General features: G+C 43.0%; 1 protein-coding gene across 5 annotated transcripts; it reads right to left on the bottom strand.

Moving 5' to 3' along the window:
- Positions 1–305: 305 nt before the first annotated feature.
- On the bottom strand, positions 306–14,390 carry POGLUT3 (protein O-glucosyltransferase 3). Of its 5 annotated transcripts, XM_074916014.1 has the most exons (9): positions 14,123–14,201; positions 8,504–8,602; positions 7,906–8,099; positions 6,233–6,519; positions 5,630–5,846; positions 4,075–4,271; positions 2,923–3,117; positions 1,814–1,918; positions 306–954 (listed from the first exon to the last, which is right to left on the bottom strand). In XM_074916014.1, exons 3-9 carry the CDS (start codon positions 8,000–8,002, stop codon positions 829–831), a joined length of 1,224 nt encoding a protein of 407 aa, XP_074772115.1. In that variant the 5' UTR covers positions 8,003–8,099; positions 8,504–8,602; positions 14,123–14,201; the 3' UTR covers positions 306–828. The 5 variants fall into 5 exon arrangements, with proteins under 5 accessions (XP_074772115.1, XP_074772087.1, XP_074772106.1 ...); XM_074915986.1 differs by lacking the exon at positions 8,504–8,602 and having other exon boundaries at positions 7,906–8,103; positions 14,123–14,390; XM_074916005.1 differs by lacking the exon at positions 14,123–14,201 and having other exon boundaries at positions 8,504–8,919.
- Positions 14,391–17,681: the final 3,291 nt, after the last annotated feature.

Raw genomic sequence — 17,681 nt, 5'->3', positions numbered from 1 at the left:
GCTAAGACACCAGTATTTCACCTGGCCTCACCTGAAGTTCCTAAGTCCTTTTTGTAGATCCACACCTATATTCACAAACATTGTCACTGGCAGGGAACAGAGTGGTGTCTTGCCACTCAAAGAACTGTGACTGTGATAGCTACACAGTCTGCTTTAAAGCAGCATTTAATTTTGGTGATTCACAGCCATGGTGTTTATAAAATATAATTCTGATCTCTCTCCCCCTCCTCTCATTTTCCTCTGAAATCGATAAATATTTTATCATGTACTCTATCTGTCATAGACTGCAAAATAATCTCAAAGCCACACCAGATATGATATCTGTAAATCTCAAATATTCATTTTATCTAGAAAATTGTTTTGTATACAAGAAGCAATCTAACACTGAGGTAAACTTTATGAAGAAATCATAACACTGTTTTAGCATGTTGCAAATGCTCTGTCAGAGTAACTTGCACTGACTCATGGAAGATCTTTTGTGGATGACTGGTTCCTCATAAAACTTTGGTAACTAGGTCCCAACTGGAATACGAGCCGCACTGTACTCTTCTTCTTGATGATGCACTCTTCTTCTTGATGATGCAGAACATCAAACAAATCCCCTAGACGCTCGCCATTACAGGCTCAGTATCTGTCTGGTGGTGGTCATGGAGACAAAATTGTGGGAACAAAATTGTAGAGCAGAGTCAGTGTGAAAAAGGGTATCTGAATACAAGAAAAATATGTAACTAAGAATGTTTGCTAGTGCATAAGTGTCTTAGATTTCACAGCTTAATTCCTATTTAAAATCTTGCATTGTAAGTGGGTGATTTTCTCCATCCGGTACAGTTATAGATCTTCCCTTAAAGGCTTTTTTCTGTGGCAACTGCATACTGAGTCTCTGTCATCAGGCTGAGGTACAAGTTCCATTCCATCCCGTATTTCAGGTTTGCTGGCTTGCCGTTTGGCATATTTCTGAAATATGTAAACAACATTTAAGAATGCTATAAGCATGAACGTATAATTCATGAAACAGAATTTTCCTCCTCCCTTCCACTCAGAAGCTTACCTTTTTCCAGGCTCCTTATGTCATTGTTTACAACCTGTTTACAAGGTGCCTCTATAACACACCTACTAATGGGCTACATTGCCTCTGAAAACCTCCTTTAATGTTTTCCCTGTCCTGTTATTAATGGTAATTTGAATACTGTCATTATTTGTGCCTCTAACCACTTCATGCAGATAATGCTGTCATTTTTGTACACTGAACAGTTCCAAACATTGTGTCAACCTGTGGCTGCTGAAGCTGAGATCTAACTCTCAGCACAGCAAAACAGGAAAAAGAAATTAGTACTTTCAGAGAACAGAAGCTTCTTTCACTAGAGATTTGCATCTCCTAGGGAAGCAATTACTGTTTGGCCTGCTTCACCCCTTATCGCTCTACTAGCCATACTGCCGGAATTTCTTTTCTATGTATTCACTGTTCTGTAATACAGTGGAATAGCTCATGATGGGATAAGTAAGAAGGGAAAAAGGAAGAAAGCTGTGTACAGATTATCTCCTATGTATATTAGAAACCACATACCAAGTGACACTGAAAACAGGTCTGACTGCGGATGGAGGCAAAAAAAAATATTAATCTGTGATTCTGTAAAACAACTATTATGTCAGGTTGCATTTTTAATGAAGTAAGTTTTAGCAAAGCTCTTCACACTGATCTGTGAGTAGTATGAACTGTGTCTGCTATTGAAATAAGTAAGGACTGAATATTAAATTTGTAGTATTGATAGCAGTAGCAGTTGGGGGAAAGTAATAAGTGATCTATTGTACTAACCTGGAGCACTTTATAATAGTAACAGTAAAGCCTGTGAGGCTGAAGTAATTCTCTTGCCATTAACTGTCCTTCTTTAGCAATTTTTCTTGCTTTTTCATCATTTTCCTGGAAAATTGAGATGAAACAAATGAAAGTTACTCAAAACCTGGCTGCTATCAGAAGTTTGATATTAAAGGGGCTATTCAAATCTGAAACTTTATGTGCAATTACTGGTAGTCTGCAAAGGCATACTTTGAATTGCAGGGTTTTTTAAGCTACTGGATTGCTTTTATGGTCACAACTGGTACCTTAGGGCTATCAATAACAACTTCCATGAACAATCGTACAATTTTGAAAACTCGGTTGATTACTGCTCACTGTTTTGTCCAAGCCACAAGCCTCTTCAAAATCAGGTCTGACATCTCCCAGACATACTTAATTTTACAGAAGACAAAGCCACAACTGTTGTTCTCTGATATGCAATGCAACTCAATGTCTTCCTTTTAAAAATAACTGCTTGAATTCATGAACTTACTGTCAAGTTTTTTAGGTCTATATTTCAAAGCTTTTAGTATTCTCATCTGATTCTGTAGGAAGAATTACAGTACTCTCAGAATAGAAACTTTTCCTATGTTTTTTAACTTAATAGCTAAATTTAAAGCACAAATGGTGTTTTCAATCACACAGTTATATCGGTTTGTTTGGTTACAGAATCCCAGCCTCTCATTCTGAGCATGTTACAGAGCAGCAATTTTTTGTACATTCAAACTGAATATGTAATGACTTCTGTTCTAGTCAGGACCTAAAGAAATCAATAGAATCTACTAACTAGTATCTAGGATTCTGTGTGTTTCTTTGAATATTACCTGCATTAGTCAGTATTCTAAGGCTCTGACTCATGAAACACTTCTGCGCATACCTAAAATGCACTCAAGTATTTCCTTGAATAGAGATGGTTACTTGAATTAAGGCCTCCCATCTTACACTGACAACAAAATGTACTTCCTTTATCCCAGGATCTCAACAGAGTTCATGCAAAATATGTACGTGGAAATACAAAAAGAAGAGAGTATTAAGATAAATTGTTTAAATGTTTATCACTTTGAACTTGAATTAGTAACAGAACTTACCTTAGCCCATTTTATTTTCTCTAGCAAGTCATCTAAGTTTCTCTTAACTGGAACATAATGTTTCCAAGGTTTTAATCCAATATAAAAGTGTTCGTAGTACTGGGAATCTTGCTTCAATACTAGGCTGTCACCCAACAAGAGGTATGGAAACCTGTAAGCTGCTACAGTCCCATCTACATTCACTTGGTATTTGTACTACAATATGAAGATGAAGGAAAAAAAAGATGAAATGTTTTGAATTGCAATAGGAATACTAACTGTATAAAAGATTATTTTCATTATCATTATCAATTCTCATCTTCAAACCTTTTTCTAGTGTTAAGCAGGTGTAGTTTCATGGTGTTCTGGATAACATAATGGAAAAAAGATTTGTTTTCAACCCCAGACTGACAGTCAGGAGCATTCGTGTCACATGAACTGGCTGATGTCACTTCTATTAAAGTGTCCTGGGACAGAGGAAGGGGTAGAGCTGGGAAGGAAGTAAAACTAATCTATACTTAAATTCAAAAAGTGTAAATTTATTCTGACTTAAAATTGTATTATTATTATGTAGAATAATCTGAAACATACTAAAAGTAATCATGCATGTACTGCTATGGCAGATGCTCTTGACTGTTACAGCATTTCTGATATATTAATCTCTGTAACAGAACTTCAATTGTCGTATATTGTAATTGGTTTTTACAGGACTCTATCCCCTTTACTTTTTATACCTCTGTTGCAGTGAAGTTTGTGTGTTAAACCACAACAAAAACACCCACCTATTTTTCTAACTTGTTACTTCAAGGACTCCTTCTGACATCCATAATGTACTTACAATGGACACAAGTTGTGTCCATTGTTTTCATATTTATCTCAAATAAAAGAAACCTTGATGGTGAGAAATGAAATTTCTCAATCTATTTAAAAACAAAAAAATCTCCAAGAACTCTCTCTAAGGGTCTCCATGAAAAAAGTATAGTGGCTTTCTTTAGAAGTATGTCACACTATGACTTTGATTAGAGATGGTCTGTCTACCCCACCTGAATCAGTGTTCCCAGTGCAGCAGAATTGTTTTTTTTACTGAATGGAATTAGCAAAAGTAAGCTTTGTCTTTTCAGTTGGTAAGAACTTGACAGCAAAATTAATCCAAGACTGTAATTTGCTTGCTACCTTAAAGAAGTCAAAGAAGCCCATCAGCTGAACCTTTCCCAGCTCTTTTTCTTTTTCTCTGAAGAAGAAATATCCTGTTATTCCAGCATCTAGTAGTTCTGGATTTTCCTTGGATAACTTTACAAGATGGAGACGTTCTTCTCGGCTGTCTCGACCTCTAAATAAAGCTCGCTCGGTTTTGTTTTCCCAGAATGGGCCTACCAGTGATAAGGTAAAAGCAAACAGTAATGAAATGTTCATGATATGTTTAGTGCAAAGGAAGAACCTGCTACGACAGTGGCATTGCACTCAGAGACATGGTAAAACAGACGTGATTTCTCATAGTGACTCTATAATCACTTACTAATGACAGGGTTTAAACTCCCAGTTCTGGCCTGAATTTTGGGATGAAAAACTGAGTCACTTATAAAAGGAAAATCAAAGAATTGCTTTTCTACTCAAGAATTTTATATTTAAATAACTTGAAATATCTTGAAAGCTACATCAGGGATTATAATCAAATTATGTAAATAAAATACTAATAATTAGAGTAATTCTTCATCCATAAATCCTGCCACAATAACCAACGAAGTAAAATCCACTTCTGTTACCCAGAAATTTAGTTAGGTCTTTGAGGAATCACTTATGATGACTTAAAAAGGAAGAAAAATGGCTATACTGTGTCCTCAAGACACTTTGCAAGAGTCTGATCTCTGCTTACTGCCTACTTTTAAAAACATTAAGTATGTCCCTCCTCATTCTTCTGCTGGAAGTTTCCTTGAAGGACCCACTAGAGTGGAGTAGGCTCTTACTGTCTCATAACTGGAAAAGCAACTGTACTAAATCAGTAAACACAGTGCTTCAAACGGATGATTTAATTAAAATATTTAATTTAAAAACTAATAAAGGAAAGAGAAACTGTGAACTATTCAAATAAAAAGAAATACCTCCTCACTCAAGTTTTACTCCTTAGGTATTGTTTATGCCATTTGTCTGATCCCTAAGTATTCATGAATTTCTGTGGGGGGTAGGAAGACGCCTCTCAGTAAAACTTCCTTCAAAGCTAAAAAAAACGATTCAGAAGATCCCACTCTCAGGTATTTTTTTATGCAGCAGTATTTTCTTATTTGAAAGAGGCTGCAGCATAATGCCAGTTTACTTCTTTCAGGATTCAAATACATTTTTATGTAAACAGAATGTTGGGCCACACCACCGTCAGGAAAAAGATTACTATTTGATTAGAAGGAACATATTCAAGTCTTTTACTGAGGAGAAAGACCTTTTAATTATATTTGCTTTTCTTTTGACAGGTCACAATAGATATCTTCTGGGTATCTTTGTTAAAATTCACCATTATTGTAAACAGGACTTCATAATTTTGGCTCTAAATCCATATTAAGCACCTGCTTAGTAGCAGTGTTGAAAGTGTTTACAATCTGTAAAGATTAATCTGCTTGTATTAAGAGACCTCCTAAGCCACTTGTGAACTGAAGACCTGAACACGTTAGTTGAATGCGACGTGCTTCTTTGATGGAATTTACAAATTCTTTTTTAAAATCCATGACCTCTAATTTACCTGTATTTCCTTGAATAGAAAGGAGATCATTTGTGACTCCACGTAGTGTTTCAAGAGTTGAGTGGGTTACATCATACGTTGGAAGGACTATATCTCTTGAATCCACAGAGCCACACCATGAAATGACAGGTATGGGACCAGGTGTATCATTAGCTTTCCGATACTCAACTGGCCAATCTCCAACATTAAGATAAAACTCCACATCAGGAAGACGAACCTAAACACATGCGCAAGAAAGGACAATAATATAAAGATAGAAGCTGTTTGTCACTCTTAGATATATTCCTCAGTTCTTTTATGTCATGCAGATTCAATAAATCAACTACATAGTTAACAAATTTAGCTGCGCTTAAGGTACGAATTTCAAATTTCTGCCCCACAAGCAAGTATGAAAGGGACACACACAGAGGCCAGGGAAAGGCTCGCAGACTCAGGCCTTAGCCCCTCCTAGCAATTTCATTACTATCAAGCTCAGTCCCTAAGATACACTGTCATCTTGATGAAAAAACAAAAGTCAGATCTTACTTCTGAAGATACACCACCAAATGCAGTATTGCCATACTAGAACAGGACTTAATAGTCTTAAATGATCAAAACTGATACCTTTCTTGCCAGTGACAGGAACATTTCATCAGAGAACATTTTGAAGTCTGTATACTTCCCTAATGAGCGACGGTAGATGTGATTATTGAGAATTGTGTAATGAACAATAGCACCTCTTGTTTGACTGAACTTTGTTGGGATTTCCTTAAGCATTCGCTGAAGGTCAATGGTGGGAAAAGAAATGAAGTCCTTTGTAATCTGAGGTTCTTGGGATGGACAAGACATAACGTTCTGCCAGATCTCAGGGTCTTCTTCAGGACAGTCACAATACTCATGATAAACTGGCCCTGCGGAAAACAAAGCACTGAGAGTCTGTATCTGTGAGTCTACATCAATCTTAATTCCCCAAACACACTGGCATATAAAAGTAGACATTACAGTGCCTTGACATTTTTTATTCCAAGTTTTCTAAAGTTTTCCTGGGAAATCATCCTCCCTACAACATTTCTGGGGTTTAGCAATGTAATTAAGAAAACAGAAACATTCTTCTCTTTTCAGAAATCAAAATACTAGATTTTTTTGTTATCAGGGCAAAATTCATCTGCAAAATGAAGCTCCATTATTGTGCTACCTGCCTACCTCATAGGGTATTCAGAATTCTTCCAACTGTCTGTAACTATGAAAGCTCAGGTATTACAGTTTCAATTTTAGTCTGATTCAGAACTTTGATACAGTAGTCTTTACCTCTGGCTTAAGGTGTTTTCTTTTATGTAGAATCAACTATTCTTTCTGTCCTTTTGAAGCAGAGAGATTAAGTATAAGCAAGAGCCTCATTTTGTGGACTTCTAATCAAAACAGGTTCTGTCCTGTGTTGTGTCATAGTTTCATGGCTGCTGGCAAATGTGCACCAGGAAAAAGAAGGCATACTACTATTTGAGGACTCATTTCTCATACTACTACTTGAGGACTCAAGTTTGAAAACACTTCTAACTTTAGGAAATTTTATTTAAAAAACCATGACCAGATTCTAGTTAGAAGAAGCAGTAGCGATCTGAAACAAGAGTCTTCAAAGAAATAACTTTATATTATCTTTTTCTTTGCTAAACAGCTGTCCATTAGAGAGCAAGTAAAGGAAGTTAGATATTCAGATCTGGAATGAGAGAATAATTTGCCTTGTTTTCCCTGCTTTTGATTAGTTCTTCCATAGTACAGCCCTGCACTGAATTAAACTGGGCTAATGGAAAGGAAGTTAAATACTGTCTGGTTAAAGAAATATTGTCTTTGTTGTTATGAAGGATCACACTTTTTGGAAATCACAGACATTTGAATTATAAAGTGTTGGGAACAACACAAACTCCTTGCTTTTATAACACAATCTTTAAGTGAATACCTGCTTGAAAACAGTAAAAATACAAACACTGCTCTCTTATTCCCTACCAAATCTGAAGAGATCCATTTCCTTATGCAAGAGGGAAGAGGAGTTGTCCAGACACATCAACTTAATGTTGGAGGCCATAATCTACATGCTTATGCATCTAGGTCCTGTAACTTGGCAATGTACAGAGATTGTCGTCGCTTACTTCTTTGTATAAGGAGAACATTTGTGAGGAGACTACAAGAGCAAGGGCAAACAAACCTGTAATTTCCCACCTCTTCCTCTAGCAGTAAATTAGCCACAGCATTTCTATAGCTACCCTCATACATTACATTAAATAAAAAAAAAATGCCCCTACCTTTCAGAATATAAGGAGATTGAGCTACATGCTGATCACCATAAAGTATTTCAATTTTTAACCCTTTTCTGACACTGCCATACATCCGATACCGCATGAGAAATGTGCCATCATTTCTATCCAAAGGGCGAGGGGTGTAAATTCTAGTGACTTCTTTTGGAGAAAGTGCTTTAATTACCACTTTAAACTGTGTTCTTCCTGAAAAGAGGAAAATAAAACCAGATAAAAGCATTTTAAGCTACCAGAATCACATATATGAAAAAAAGGTGAGAGCAAACGCTACTGAATTAAGTCCATAGAATTTAATTTAACTTTGCACTAGAAATTTTTTTATTGTACCAACTTGGTAAAAAAAATTTCCAGTAATGGAAGATCATCCTACCAAATTTTCTTGATCATCACATATCTAATAAATGGAAAACCTGTAGATGGAGATAAGTTAAATAATGATTGCAAGATAGAAAGAAAGGCTAACAGTATTCTGAAGCAAAGATTAGGTTTAATACTAATTTTTCAAGTTAGTGCTCTGAGGAACAATCATTTCCTCTAGTGTAAGAAAGACAGGAAACCAAGTTAAAATAACAGGAGAAAAGAATACTTGCCAGTTTGTGGAAAGGCAGTTGCAGCATGCAGGAGTCAGATACAAATTGTTCACCTTTGGGCTGCAGCTGACTGTCTTGCAAATTTAAAGTCCCAGCTACTGAAAAGCAGGGATAAGAGAATGATAGAGATGTTTCCTGGACATCTGTCTGACCTGTGCTTAAAGATCACCAGCATTTCATCATTAATGCACTGTGACTTTTTAAGTGGGCATGGAGTATTTGTGGACAACACAAGTATGCACGAACATAAATCTGTTATATTCCCTTATTTCTCTCACAAATGGTCATCATCAATTTTATTCTTCCAAAAAGAGGGGGACAGATGTTATAGTCTAAGCATTGCAAACCAAAAAAATATAATGAATGTTACCACAAAGCAGTATACAGAAAGAAACTGAAAAAAATCTAGATGAAATCAAAATGTTACTAACAGTCCAATGTGTCCTGACAGCACTAAATAATAGAGATGTTACGGTTAATTCTATACAATCCATATTTTAACATCCTTTGCATCTACAAATAAATGCGCTGATGTGGTAAGTACAACAGTCATTTAATGATCACGCATGTCTTCCTCAGAACACTGGATCCTGAAATTGGATTCAAGTCAACTACTGTGCAAGAGTCTCCAGATTAAATTAGAGAGAACCCTTATGATTTCAGATGTGTATTTCCTGACATGTCGTGCCTCTTGTCATGGTTTAACCCAGCTGGGAGCCAAACACCAGGGAACTGGTTTCCTCATTGTGTTGGGTTTGTACGTGTCAGGGTTTTGGTAGCAGGGAGGGGGCTACATATGTGGCTCCTGCGAGAAGCTTCTTGAAGCTCCACTGGCTCCAAGTTGGACCTGCCTCTGGCCAAGGCTGAGATGACTAGTGATGGTGGCTGTGCCTCTGTGATAATATATTTAAGAAGGGGAACCTGAGAGGAGAAGGAGTTGTGAGGGAGATGCCTATGCAAACACCAAGGTCTGCGGAAGAAAGGTGAAGGAGGTGTGCTAGAGCAGAGACTCCCCTGCAGCCCATGGTGAGAGGGCAGGCTGTGCCCCTGCAGCACATGGGGGTCGCCAGTGGAGCAGATGCCCACCTGCAGCCCGTGGAGGACCCTATGCCAGGGGAGGTGGCTGTGCCTGACGAAGGCCATGATAGTGTAGAAAGCCCACGGTGGAGCAGTTTGTTGCTGGGAGGACTGTAGCCCACTGCAGGCACCCCACACCGGAGCAGTCTGTGAAAAGCTGCAGCCTGTGGGGAGTTCTCACATCAGAGGAGTTCATGGAGGACTGTCTCCTGTGAGAGGAACACCATCCTGAAGCAGGGAAAGAGTGGGAGGAGTCCTCCCCATGAGAAGGAAGGAGTGGCAAAGACAATGGATGATGAACTGACCACAACCGCCACCCCCTGCTTCCCCTGAACTGCTGAGGTGGAGAAACTGGGAATGAAGTTGAGCCCAGGAAGAAGGGAGGGGTGGGGAGAAGGTGGTTTTAAGCTGTAGTGGCATTTCTCACTGTCTTACCCTGATTGGAAAATTAAGTGTTGGTGGTATTCAAATTAAATTGATCTTTTTCTTCCCCTAAGAGTCTGTCTTTTGCCTGTGACCATAATGGGTGGATCATTGCTCTCTGTCCTTGTCTCAGTCTCCGACCCTTTTGTTTTACTTTATTTTCTCCTCCCCAACCCTGAGGGGGAAGGAGTGAGTGAGCTGCTGCACAGTGCTCAGTTGCCCTCTGGTCTCATAAATGGTCTGCATGAGGACAGTGTAGAGCTGTAATCCAAATAAGAGGAAAGATACATTTCTTCAAAGGTGAGTAACAATTTCTGTTCTTCATTCAACTAAATACTACCAGATGTCTTAATGCAGGAATGAGTCCCCTCTTTTTGAATTAGGCAACGGATCCCATGAATGACTCTCCCGAAGGAATGGACATTTCTGCCTCTCAACGTCACTGCCAGCCACAACCACCTTTTTCAACTTGCTTTAAAATAGCCAACTTAAGCCAAGCATCCTCTCCCTATGACCAGCACCTGGTAGGTATTTGGATGAAGTAGCGTTCAACTCCAGAGTATGTCATGAAGTAGAATTGCAGAGAAAATAGTTTCCTGTTGGTATTACATCTTTGTCTCTTTCTACCCATTTTATAAACCAGCATTTTAACTGGGTATAGAGATTTCCTACCAGAGAAAACAAAGTTTTCAGTTACCATAAAAATGAGTGAATATTGAGAAATCACAAGTCAAATACTACTGAATGTGATCTCCTTGTCCTCACCTACAGGAAATAACTAAGTGGGTGTTTGTTCCCAGCTGGTTATGTACTTACTGCTGTAGAGATACACCTGGATCCATCTAAAGGATACGTTAGTTTTAGTTGGTGGCAGTATAGATGCAGGAAGCATCTGATAAGGAAAGAATGATCTGGTAACAAAACTCTCTGGAAAAAAGCTAACCCCGCTAAAAGAGAGGGAGAAGGGAGACTAATATTTAATGCAAGTACAAATTACTCATTGGAGGCAACAGAATTTTTATGATTTAAAACATTCATTGCATAATGGGGCCAGGGCCTGTAAGTACTACTACAGTATTTAATTGTAACAGTTTTTGCTGATTCCTTTTTTTAAAATTGGAGGAAGGTTACCATGGTACTTCCACTCACATTTTTCTGTTTCTCTCTGTTTCTTATCAAAGAAATGATAAAAGAAAAATGTGTCCTTGTTGAATCATTACTACTAGTACTCTGTGTTACCCTGAAAACCTGTCTGGGACAGTGTTTTAAGTACAAAATAATTTTCCAGTTCTGAAGAGAGACTAAAATAGAGACACAGTCAAAATGGGACACTTTTAAGAAATCCAGATGATGAAACTTGGTTTATTCATTTTCTTTTTTCTTGTGTAGCTTGCAAAAGAGATATTCCATGCATGGATGAATGAGTGAAGAAATGCAGGGATGGAAAGACAGAAAAGGTAACAAGGTACTGATTTATGCAAATTGCTAGAGATGAACAAAAAAACAGTCACCCTATTTCTGACATGTATGGAGAAGAACAATTAAAAGATCTGAAAAGAAGGTTTTTTTCCTCAACTGTTTTACTGAAATCATTGCGGGTTACTTTCACAGGTGGAAATTGTGAAATCAGTAGAGTCAATGAAGAGGCAACTGGACAAAACAGGTTCACTTAGCAAAATGGGCTCCTTTGAACTACTTTAACAGAGTCGGATGTGAGGGCATATATCCAGGAACAAAGAAATACAGGTCATGGTAGGAAGTTTTGTGTGTGAGCACCACAAAAGCCCAGGCATCATGGTCAACAAAAGCCCTGAAGGGAGGTCCTGCAGCGCTGCAGGTACAAAGGTGAGCATAACCAAGATGCACTCTGTTTAGCGACACTGAAATGAGTGCTGGAAGAAGTGTGCCACTTCAAAAGTATTTGTTAAAACCTGCGAGAATACCTGGGATGCTTTGAAAATATTTGTTATCAGAGTACACTGATCATCTGAAGAATAGTTAACAGCTGACTCTGTCATAGAGACATGGTGAGCAGTTGTTAAACCTAGGGGAAAGCCTAGCAGAAAAGAAGGTAAGGTGATCCAAGTACCCAAAGAAAAAATCTATGCTGTTTATATTAAAAGTTCTGTGTTTTCAGAAGTGATTTTTTAATCTTTGGAATAATTTTTCTAGGGAAAGAGTGAATTCCACATCATTTCACATCTTTCTAAAAAGACGGGCCAAAGAATTACAGCCTGTAGGTTGAAATCACTGTGTGATGTGCAATGGTGCACATTAATTCTGATTAGACTTGACAATCAGAAAACTCATCTGGATTTAAAATCAACTATTTATCCTATATAAGTTTCAATCTGGATACCAGTAACTACTGACCTAATCCTCACAAAACACAATTTAATAGGTTTGGACAAATTTTACCAAAGGGGAAGCCTTAACTGCAGCTCTCCTGCTTTGATGGCAGTATTCTTGTTTGTGCAATGGAGGTGATAATGTGGATTTATTTAGCTATCCCAGCAGGGCTATTCTGAGGTGTATTTAAGTTTATATTGGAAAGCAGTACCTTAATATTATGAATTGCAATTCTTACTGACACTTTACAAATAGAATTTGAGCATTCACAATAATTTGAGAACTGAATTTTATAGCCTGTGTCTATACATTAAACAGTGCTCGTGCACTGGAATATGATCAACTGTACTGCTAAAGTGTTAGAGGATCCTTCGCACTCTCTTAAATAATTCTTGGCACAGCTCAGCAGTTAGCGTGGGCTGAACCAACAGCTCTTCCCTGTCGGCAGCACGCGTGCATCGCCTCGGTTTGGAGGCTACAGAATGTCATGATATGAATGGAGACCGCTCCATGACAGATGGCATCATAACCTGGGAACATTCCAAAGAAACTTAATTTATTAATATAAATACTAACGCACTGAGGTCAAAACTAGATTCTTCATACCCACATCCCATCAGCTTATCTTGGGAGGATTTAAACTAGCATGAGAATCCAATGAGCTTCACACCTTTTTACCTTTAGTGACTGTTTGAACCCAAGGCTCTCCCTGTGTAGCTGAAATCAGCCTCTGTTTTGCTGGCAGTGAGTGTGCAGTTGCATTCTTCAGTGCAATTACGAAACTGTGCTGCAATCTAGCACCAAGTTGCAACAGCAGCTGGAGAAGGTCCAGACTTGAAGTATCTGGGGTTCCGTCAGACTGAAGACATAACCGTATAATACATGTCTACTCTTTAATTTCACAAGCAGCAGCCTTCTAACTACAGGACACTAAGAGGCCATGCATACTTGGTAGATATCCTCTCAGTACCATCTATATGAATAGTAAGTAATACACAGCAAAATAACTAGCTCTACCCTGTACAAAATAGAAACAGGATGCCTACTGGGTGGCTATCTCAGGGTTATCTTCATTATGAAATCTGTGATGCAAAAGTTATTTTTATTCTAAATGAAAACTATTAATACAGAGCATGTGGAATTAGCTTGCAGCAGAAAACAGCTGACTGGCAGCATACCGCTGGACTGCGAGAATAAACCCCAATTCCCACCCTCAGAAGAAGTGTCACCGGATGGTTTGTGTGTGTGCAGCGTCAACAAGAAATGAAAATTACTCCTTAACGGAGCAGCAGTAGGGTAACGGGGCCCAGAGGGCCGTGCTTACTGAGACAGAAATTGTGAGCAACTGGTGTGCGTGCAGCGTTAAAGATAATTACATTAGCCGTTCTGAGCAGGGTACTGGCACTTCTTCACATCCACTACCTCGAGTAGCACCGCTTTACTTTGAGCTTCCTGGTTTGCTGCTGCAGATCACATACTGTTCAGGGGAGGCGATGGGCGAGACGCAGAGCTCGACGGAGGCGTCCCTCGGCTGTACCAGGGGCCAGGAGCGGTTTGACCATGTGCGCCGCTCACCACCGGGCCGGCGTGTCCCGGGCGATGCGGGAGGGCGGCGGCACAGCGCCCGCTCGGGAAGGAGGGAGGAAGGGAGAGGGCAAGAGGGGAAGGGGTGGGCGGCTCCGACCAGCTCCTCCGCGGACATGGCAGCCCCGGGCAGGGTGTCCCCCCCGCGCCCCCCCGCCCAGCAGCACACACATGCACGGTACCTGGCGGGGAGCGGGAGAAGTTGTGTCCGGCCGCGCTGACCGCCTGGATGTGGAAGTACCGCACGGGCAGGGTGAGCCCCGCGTCCAGCCCGGGGCCCCACGCCAGGCTCCGCTCGGCGCTAACGGGCTCCGTGGGCTCCGCCGGCTCCGCCGCCCGCAGCAGCGGCAGCGCGGCGCCCAGCAGCAGCGGCAGCAGCCCCCGGCTCCCCATCGCCCCGCCGCTGCCCTCGCCGAGCCCCGCCGCGCCGCCCTGGCCGCGCCCGCTCGGAGCGGGGGTCCGGGGCCTCCTCCGGGCCTGCGCGGCCCCGCGCCCGCGCCCCAAGGGCGGCCGCCGCCTGCTCCCCGCCCCGCGGGGCCGGGGCCGGGCCCGGGGCCGGGGCCGGGGCCGGCGGGAGGCGAGGAAGGGCCGGGCTGGCCTCGGGCGGCTGAATCCGGCGTGGCCTCCGCTCCTCCTCCGCCCGGGCCGTCCCGCGTGGGAGCCCGGGGAGCCAGAACCTTCCCCTGCGAAACCCGTGTGCGCCGGCCGTGCCCTGCCGGCGGGGCCAGGCTGCCCGCCCCGGCAAACGGCCCCCGCTGCCGGCACTGAGCGCTGCGCAGGCCCCGGCTCCGCGGGATTCCGCAGGGTCGCGGGAAAGGGGGCAGAGCTGGTGTGCGGGTGAGGAGGGAGCCCCAGGGCCCCTGCCTGCGGGCAGGCTGCGCTGAACCCAGCGAAAAACCCAGCGGGCCAAAGAGGATTTTCCCTCCCTTGTCCTTGGGCGCTGTGCGGCCAACTAAAGAGCAGATGATTTCTCTGTGTGTGTGTAGAAAACGCGTTACCTGTGTTTTAGGGTACAGTTCAGCCAACAGCTGGACAGCTGGTCTGGAATTTAAAGAGGAAAAGATCATATTTCTCTAAATCTTGTTGTTACTGCCTGTATCACCTTATGTACAGACAGAGATTGCTGTAAGAGAAAAAAGAATGCATCATTTTAAATTCCTCCATGCTATTTCTAGGATTTCATCCAGTGACTTTGTGACTGTATTTAAAGTGAAAGATAGAGCAGCGACCCTGTTGGGATGTACTGGCACGTCGTTCCCTGCTGCTGGGTCACCTTCCAGTGCCAGGGAGGAGGCCGAGCTCACCCCCTGAGCTCAGCCCAGCGCCCTGCCCCAGCATGGCTCAGGCACGTACCCATGTTCAAGAGCTGAAGGGAGCTCTTGGGGCCTGTGGGTGAGGCACAGCAGGTGGCCCTCCTCACTGCAGTATTGCTTGGTGATGGGGAAAGAGGGATCACGGTATCATTCGCTAGAAAGTGTAAAAACAAGGTAATTTAATGGATTTTAAATGGTGGAATATGAGTGAACAGGGAAAACCTCCACTGATTTGTCTCCTATGGTTGCTGCATCATTTTTATTACAAGTTTTTGCTGCTACTAGGAAGTATTTCAGGGTGTTAGTAACTGGGGGGGCTTACAAGGCTGTAGGAGGATCAAATCAAGTTTCCATGCAAGTCTGGATTTCCACATGCAAAACAGTGAGAGTACAAATGAACGCTGCATGTTTTTGAATAACATGAACTTCAAGTCTTTGTGCATACAGACCATGAAAAACAGGTTCCTTGAAAGGGGAATTATCAAGTCTGGTTTCCTCCTTGCTTTTGTCTTTAGTCTCCTCAATTCCCTCACTTCACATAACCACAGATCTCCACTGACATCCCATGTGTGATACTCCCAACAGGCAGGAGAAAACACGTCTAATGTTAATCTGGAGTTATGGAGGTGCTTCTTGGCCAGGTAGTACATCCCTGGCTACTGCTCTCGGTGCAGGGATCAGCAAGGGCAGGTTTTCTCTCTGTACCAGTTGGGAACACATTTGAGAAGAAGGTGACTTGGAGGAAGTCAGTGTGGGTTGACCAAGGGCCAACCATGCCTGGCTGACCCAGTCGCCTTCAGTGATAAACTAGTTTCTGCAGATAAGAGGAGAGCCGGGAACATCATTTACCTTGAATTTAGTGAAGATGTCACTGTCTCACACAGCACTCTTGTATCCAAGTTAGGCTGTTATAGTCTGGATGGGGAGGAACCCAATGGGTAAAAAACCATCAGGATGCTTGGTTGAGCTTAGAGGGGTTGTCTCTACCTGGCAGCTGGTGACAAGGGGAGCACTGCAGGGACCTAGATGAGGCTTGGGATGAGGCAATGGAGGGCTCCATCAGTGGGTTTGCAGATAATGCCGAACAGGCGGACTAGTTGGTGTGCTTGAGGGCAGGGCTGCCATCCTGAGGGACCTGGGCAGGGTGGAGGAATGGGCCATGAAATTCAACAAAAAGTCCTGCACTTGGGTGCCAGGAAGAGCGAGGTGAGGCTGCTCCTTGGGGAATGGGGTTGAGGAGCACAGCACCATGGCTGGCAGCAGGGCTTCACCACATGGCAGACAGCATCTGGGGCACCCAAGAGGCCACATCACCCATCAGGCTTGTGGGGACAGGGCAGGGCTGAGGTCAGGCCGGGATGTCAATCTGCAGATCAGGATCAGGCCCTGTGAGGGGAACCGGGGTCAGGCACAGCTCTGGGGTGGCTGCAGGGCCCTGGGGAGGTCAGCCTGCAGGTGGGTCTGGGCTCAGCGGGGCCCATGGCCGGCCGTACAGGGCTGTGGGGAGATGGAGACCAATGTCCTACAGCATTGCTGGGGCAGGGACTGATGGCTCCAAGCTGGGCTGAAATGGTGTCCTGGGCCGTGGTCAGGGTGGTGGGAACCCTGGGGAGGCGAGGTGGGTCAGGGCCTGTTGGTGCTCCTGGGGCCTTGTCCCTGGGAAGGAGCCACCCCTGTGCTGGTACAGGCTGGGACCAGCTGCCGGGAGCGGCTCTGAGGGAACAGCCCCGGGGTCCGGGTGGGCAGTGAGGGGGGCATGGGCCATCAGCAAGTCCTGGCAGCAACAACGGCCAACGGCGGCCCTGGCTGTAAGAACAGCGGCAGAGCCAGAGGGTGAGGGGAGTCATTATCCTCCTCCACTCAGTGCTTGTTAGACCACATCTAGATACTGCATCCAGGTTTGGGCTCCCCAGTACAAGACATCAATAAACTGGATCAAATTGAAAGGAGGCCCCTGAGATGGTGGAAATGGAGCACCTGGACCTGTGAGGAAAGGCTGGGGGAGCTTCGCAGAGGGGATGGACCTTACAGAAGCCCCCAGTGCCCCTGGGGAGACCACTGAGGAGATGGTGCAGGGCAGAAGGATGAGAGATGGCAGAACCTGAAAGAAGAGAGGCTTGGCCTGTAACATGTTTCCTCCATGAGGACAGTCGGACAGAGGCACAGGTTGCCCAGAGGCTGTCCATTCTCCATCCTAGAGATTTTCAAGCCCCAGTTGGATGAAGCCTTGAGCAGCCTGGTCTGACCTCAGAGCCAACCTGCTGTGAGCATGAGGTTGGAGCAGAGACCTCCTGAGGTCCCTCCCAGCTTGAGCTCCCCTGTGATGAAACCACAATTTCTGTCCCTTCTTTCAAATGTCATTGAGATGTTAGAAAGGTCAAAGGTCATCTGGGGACATGAGTGACCTAATGGGTGGACAGAGTTCTAG

Source organism: Athene noctua, chromosome 1 (genome assembly GCF_965140245.1).
Source record: "Athene noctua chromosome 1, bAthNoc1.hap1.1, whole genome shotgun sequence".
Lineage (NCBI taxonomy): Eukaryota > Metazoa > Chordata > Aves > Strigiformes > Strigidae > Athene > Athene noctua.
This window is presented reverse-complemented; position numbering and strand designations above follow the sequence as displayed.

Excerpts from the sequence above, each read along its gene's own strand:
- POGLUT3 (XM_074915986.1), bottom strand. The coding sequence starts at position 14,333 with ATGGGGAGCCGGGGGCTGCTGCCGCTGCTGCTGGGCGCCGCGCTGCCG. Across the intron at positions 5,847-6,232 it reads TCCTGTCACTGGCAAGAAAG|GTTCGTCTTCCTGATGTGGA; the intron begins GTATCAGTTTTG and ends GCATGTGTTTAG. Across the intron at positions 955-1,813 it reads ACTATTATAAAGTGCTCCAG|AAATATGCCAAACGGCAAGC; the intron begins GTTAGTACAATA and ends TACATATTTCAG.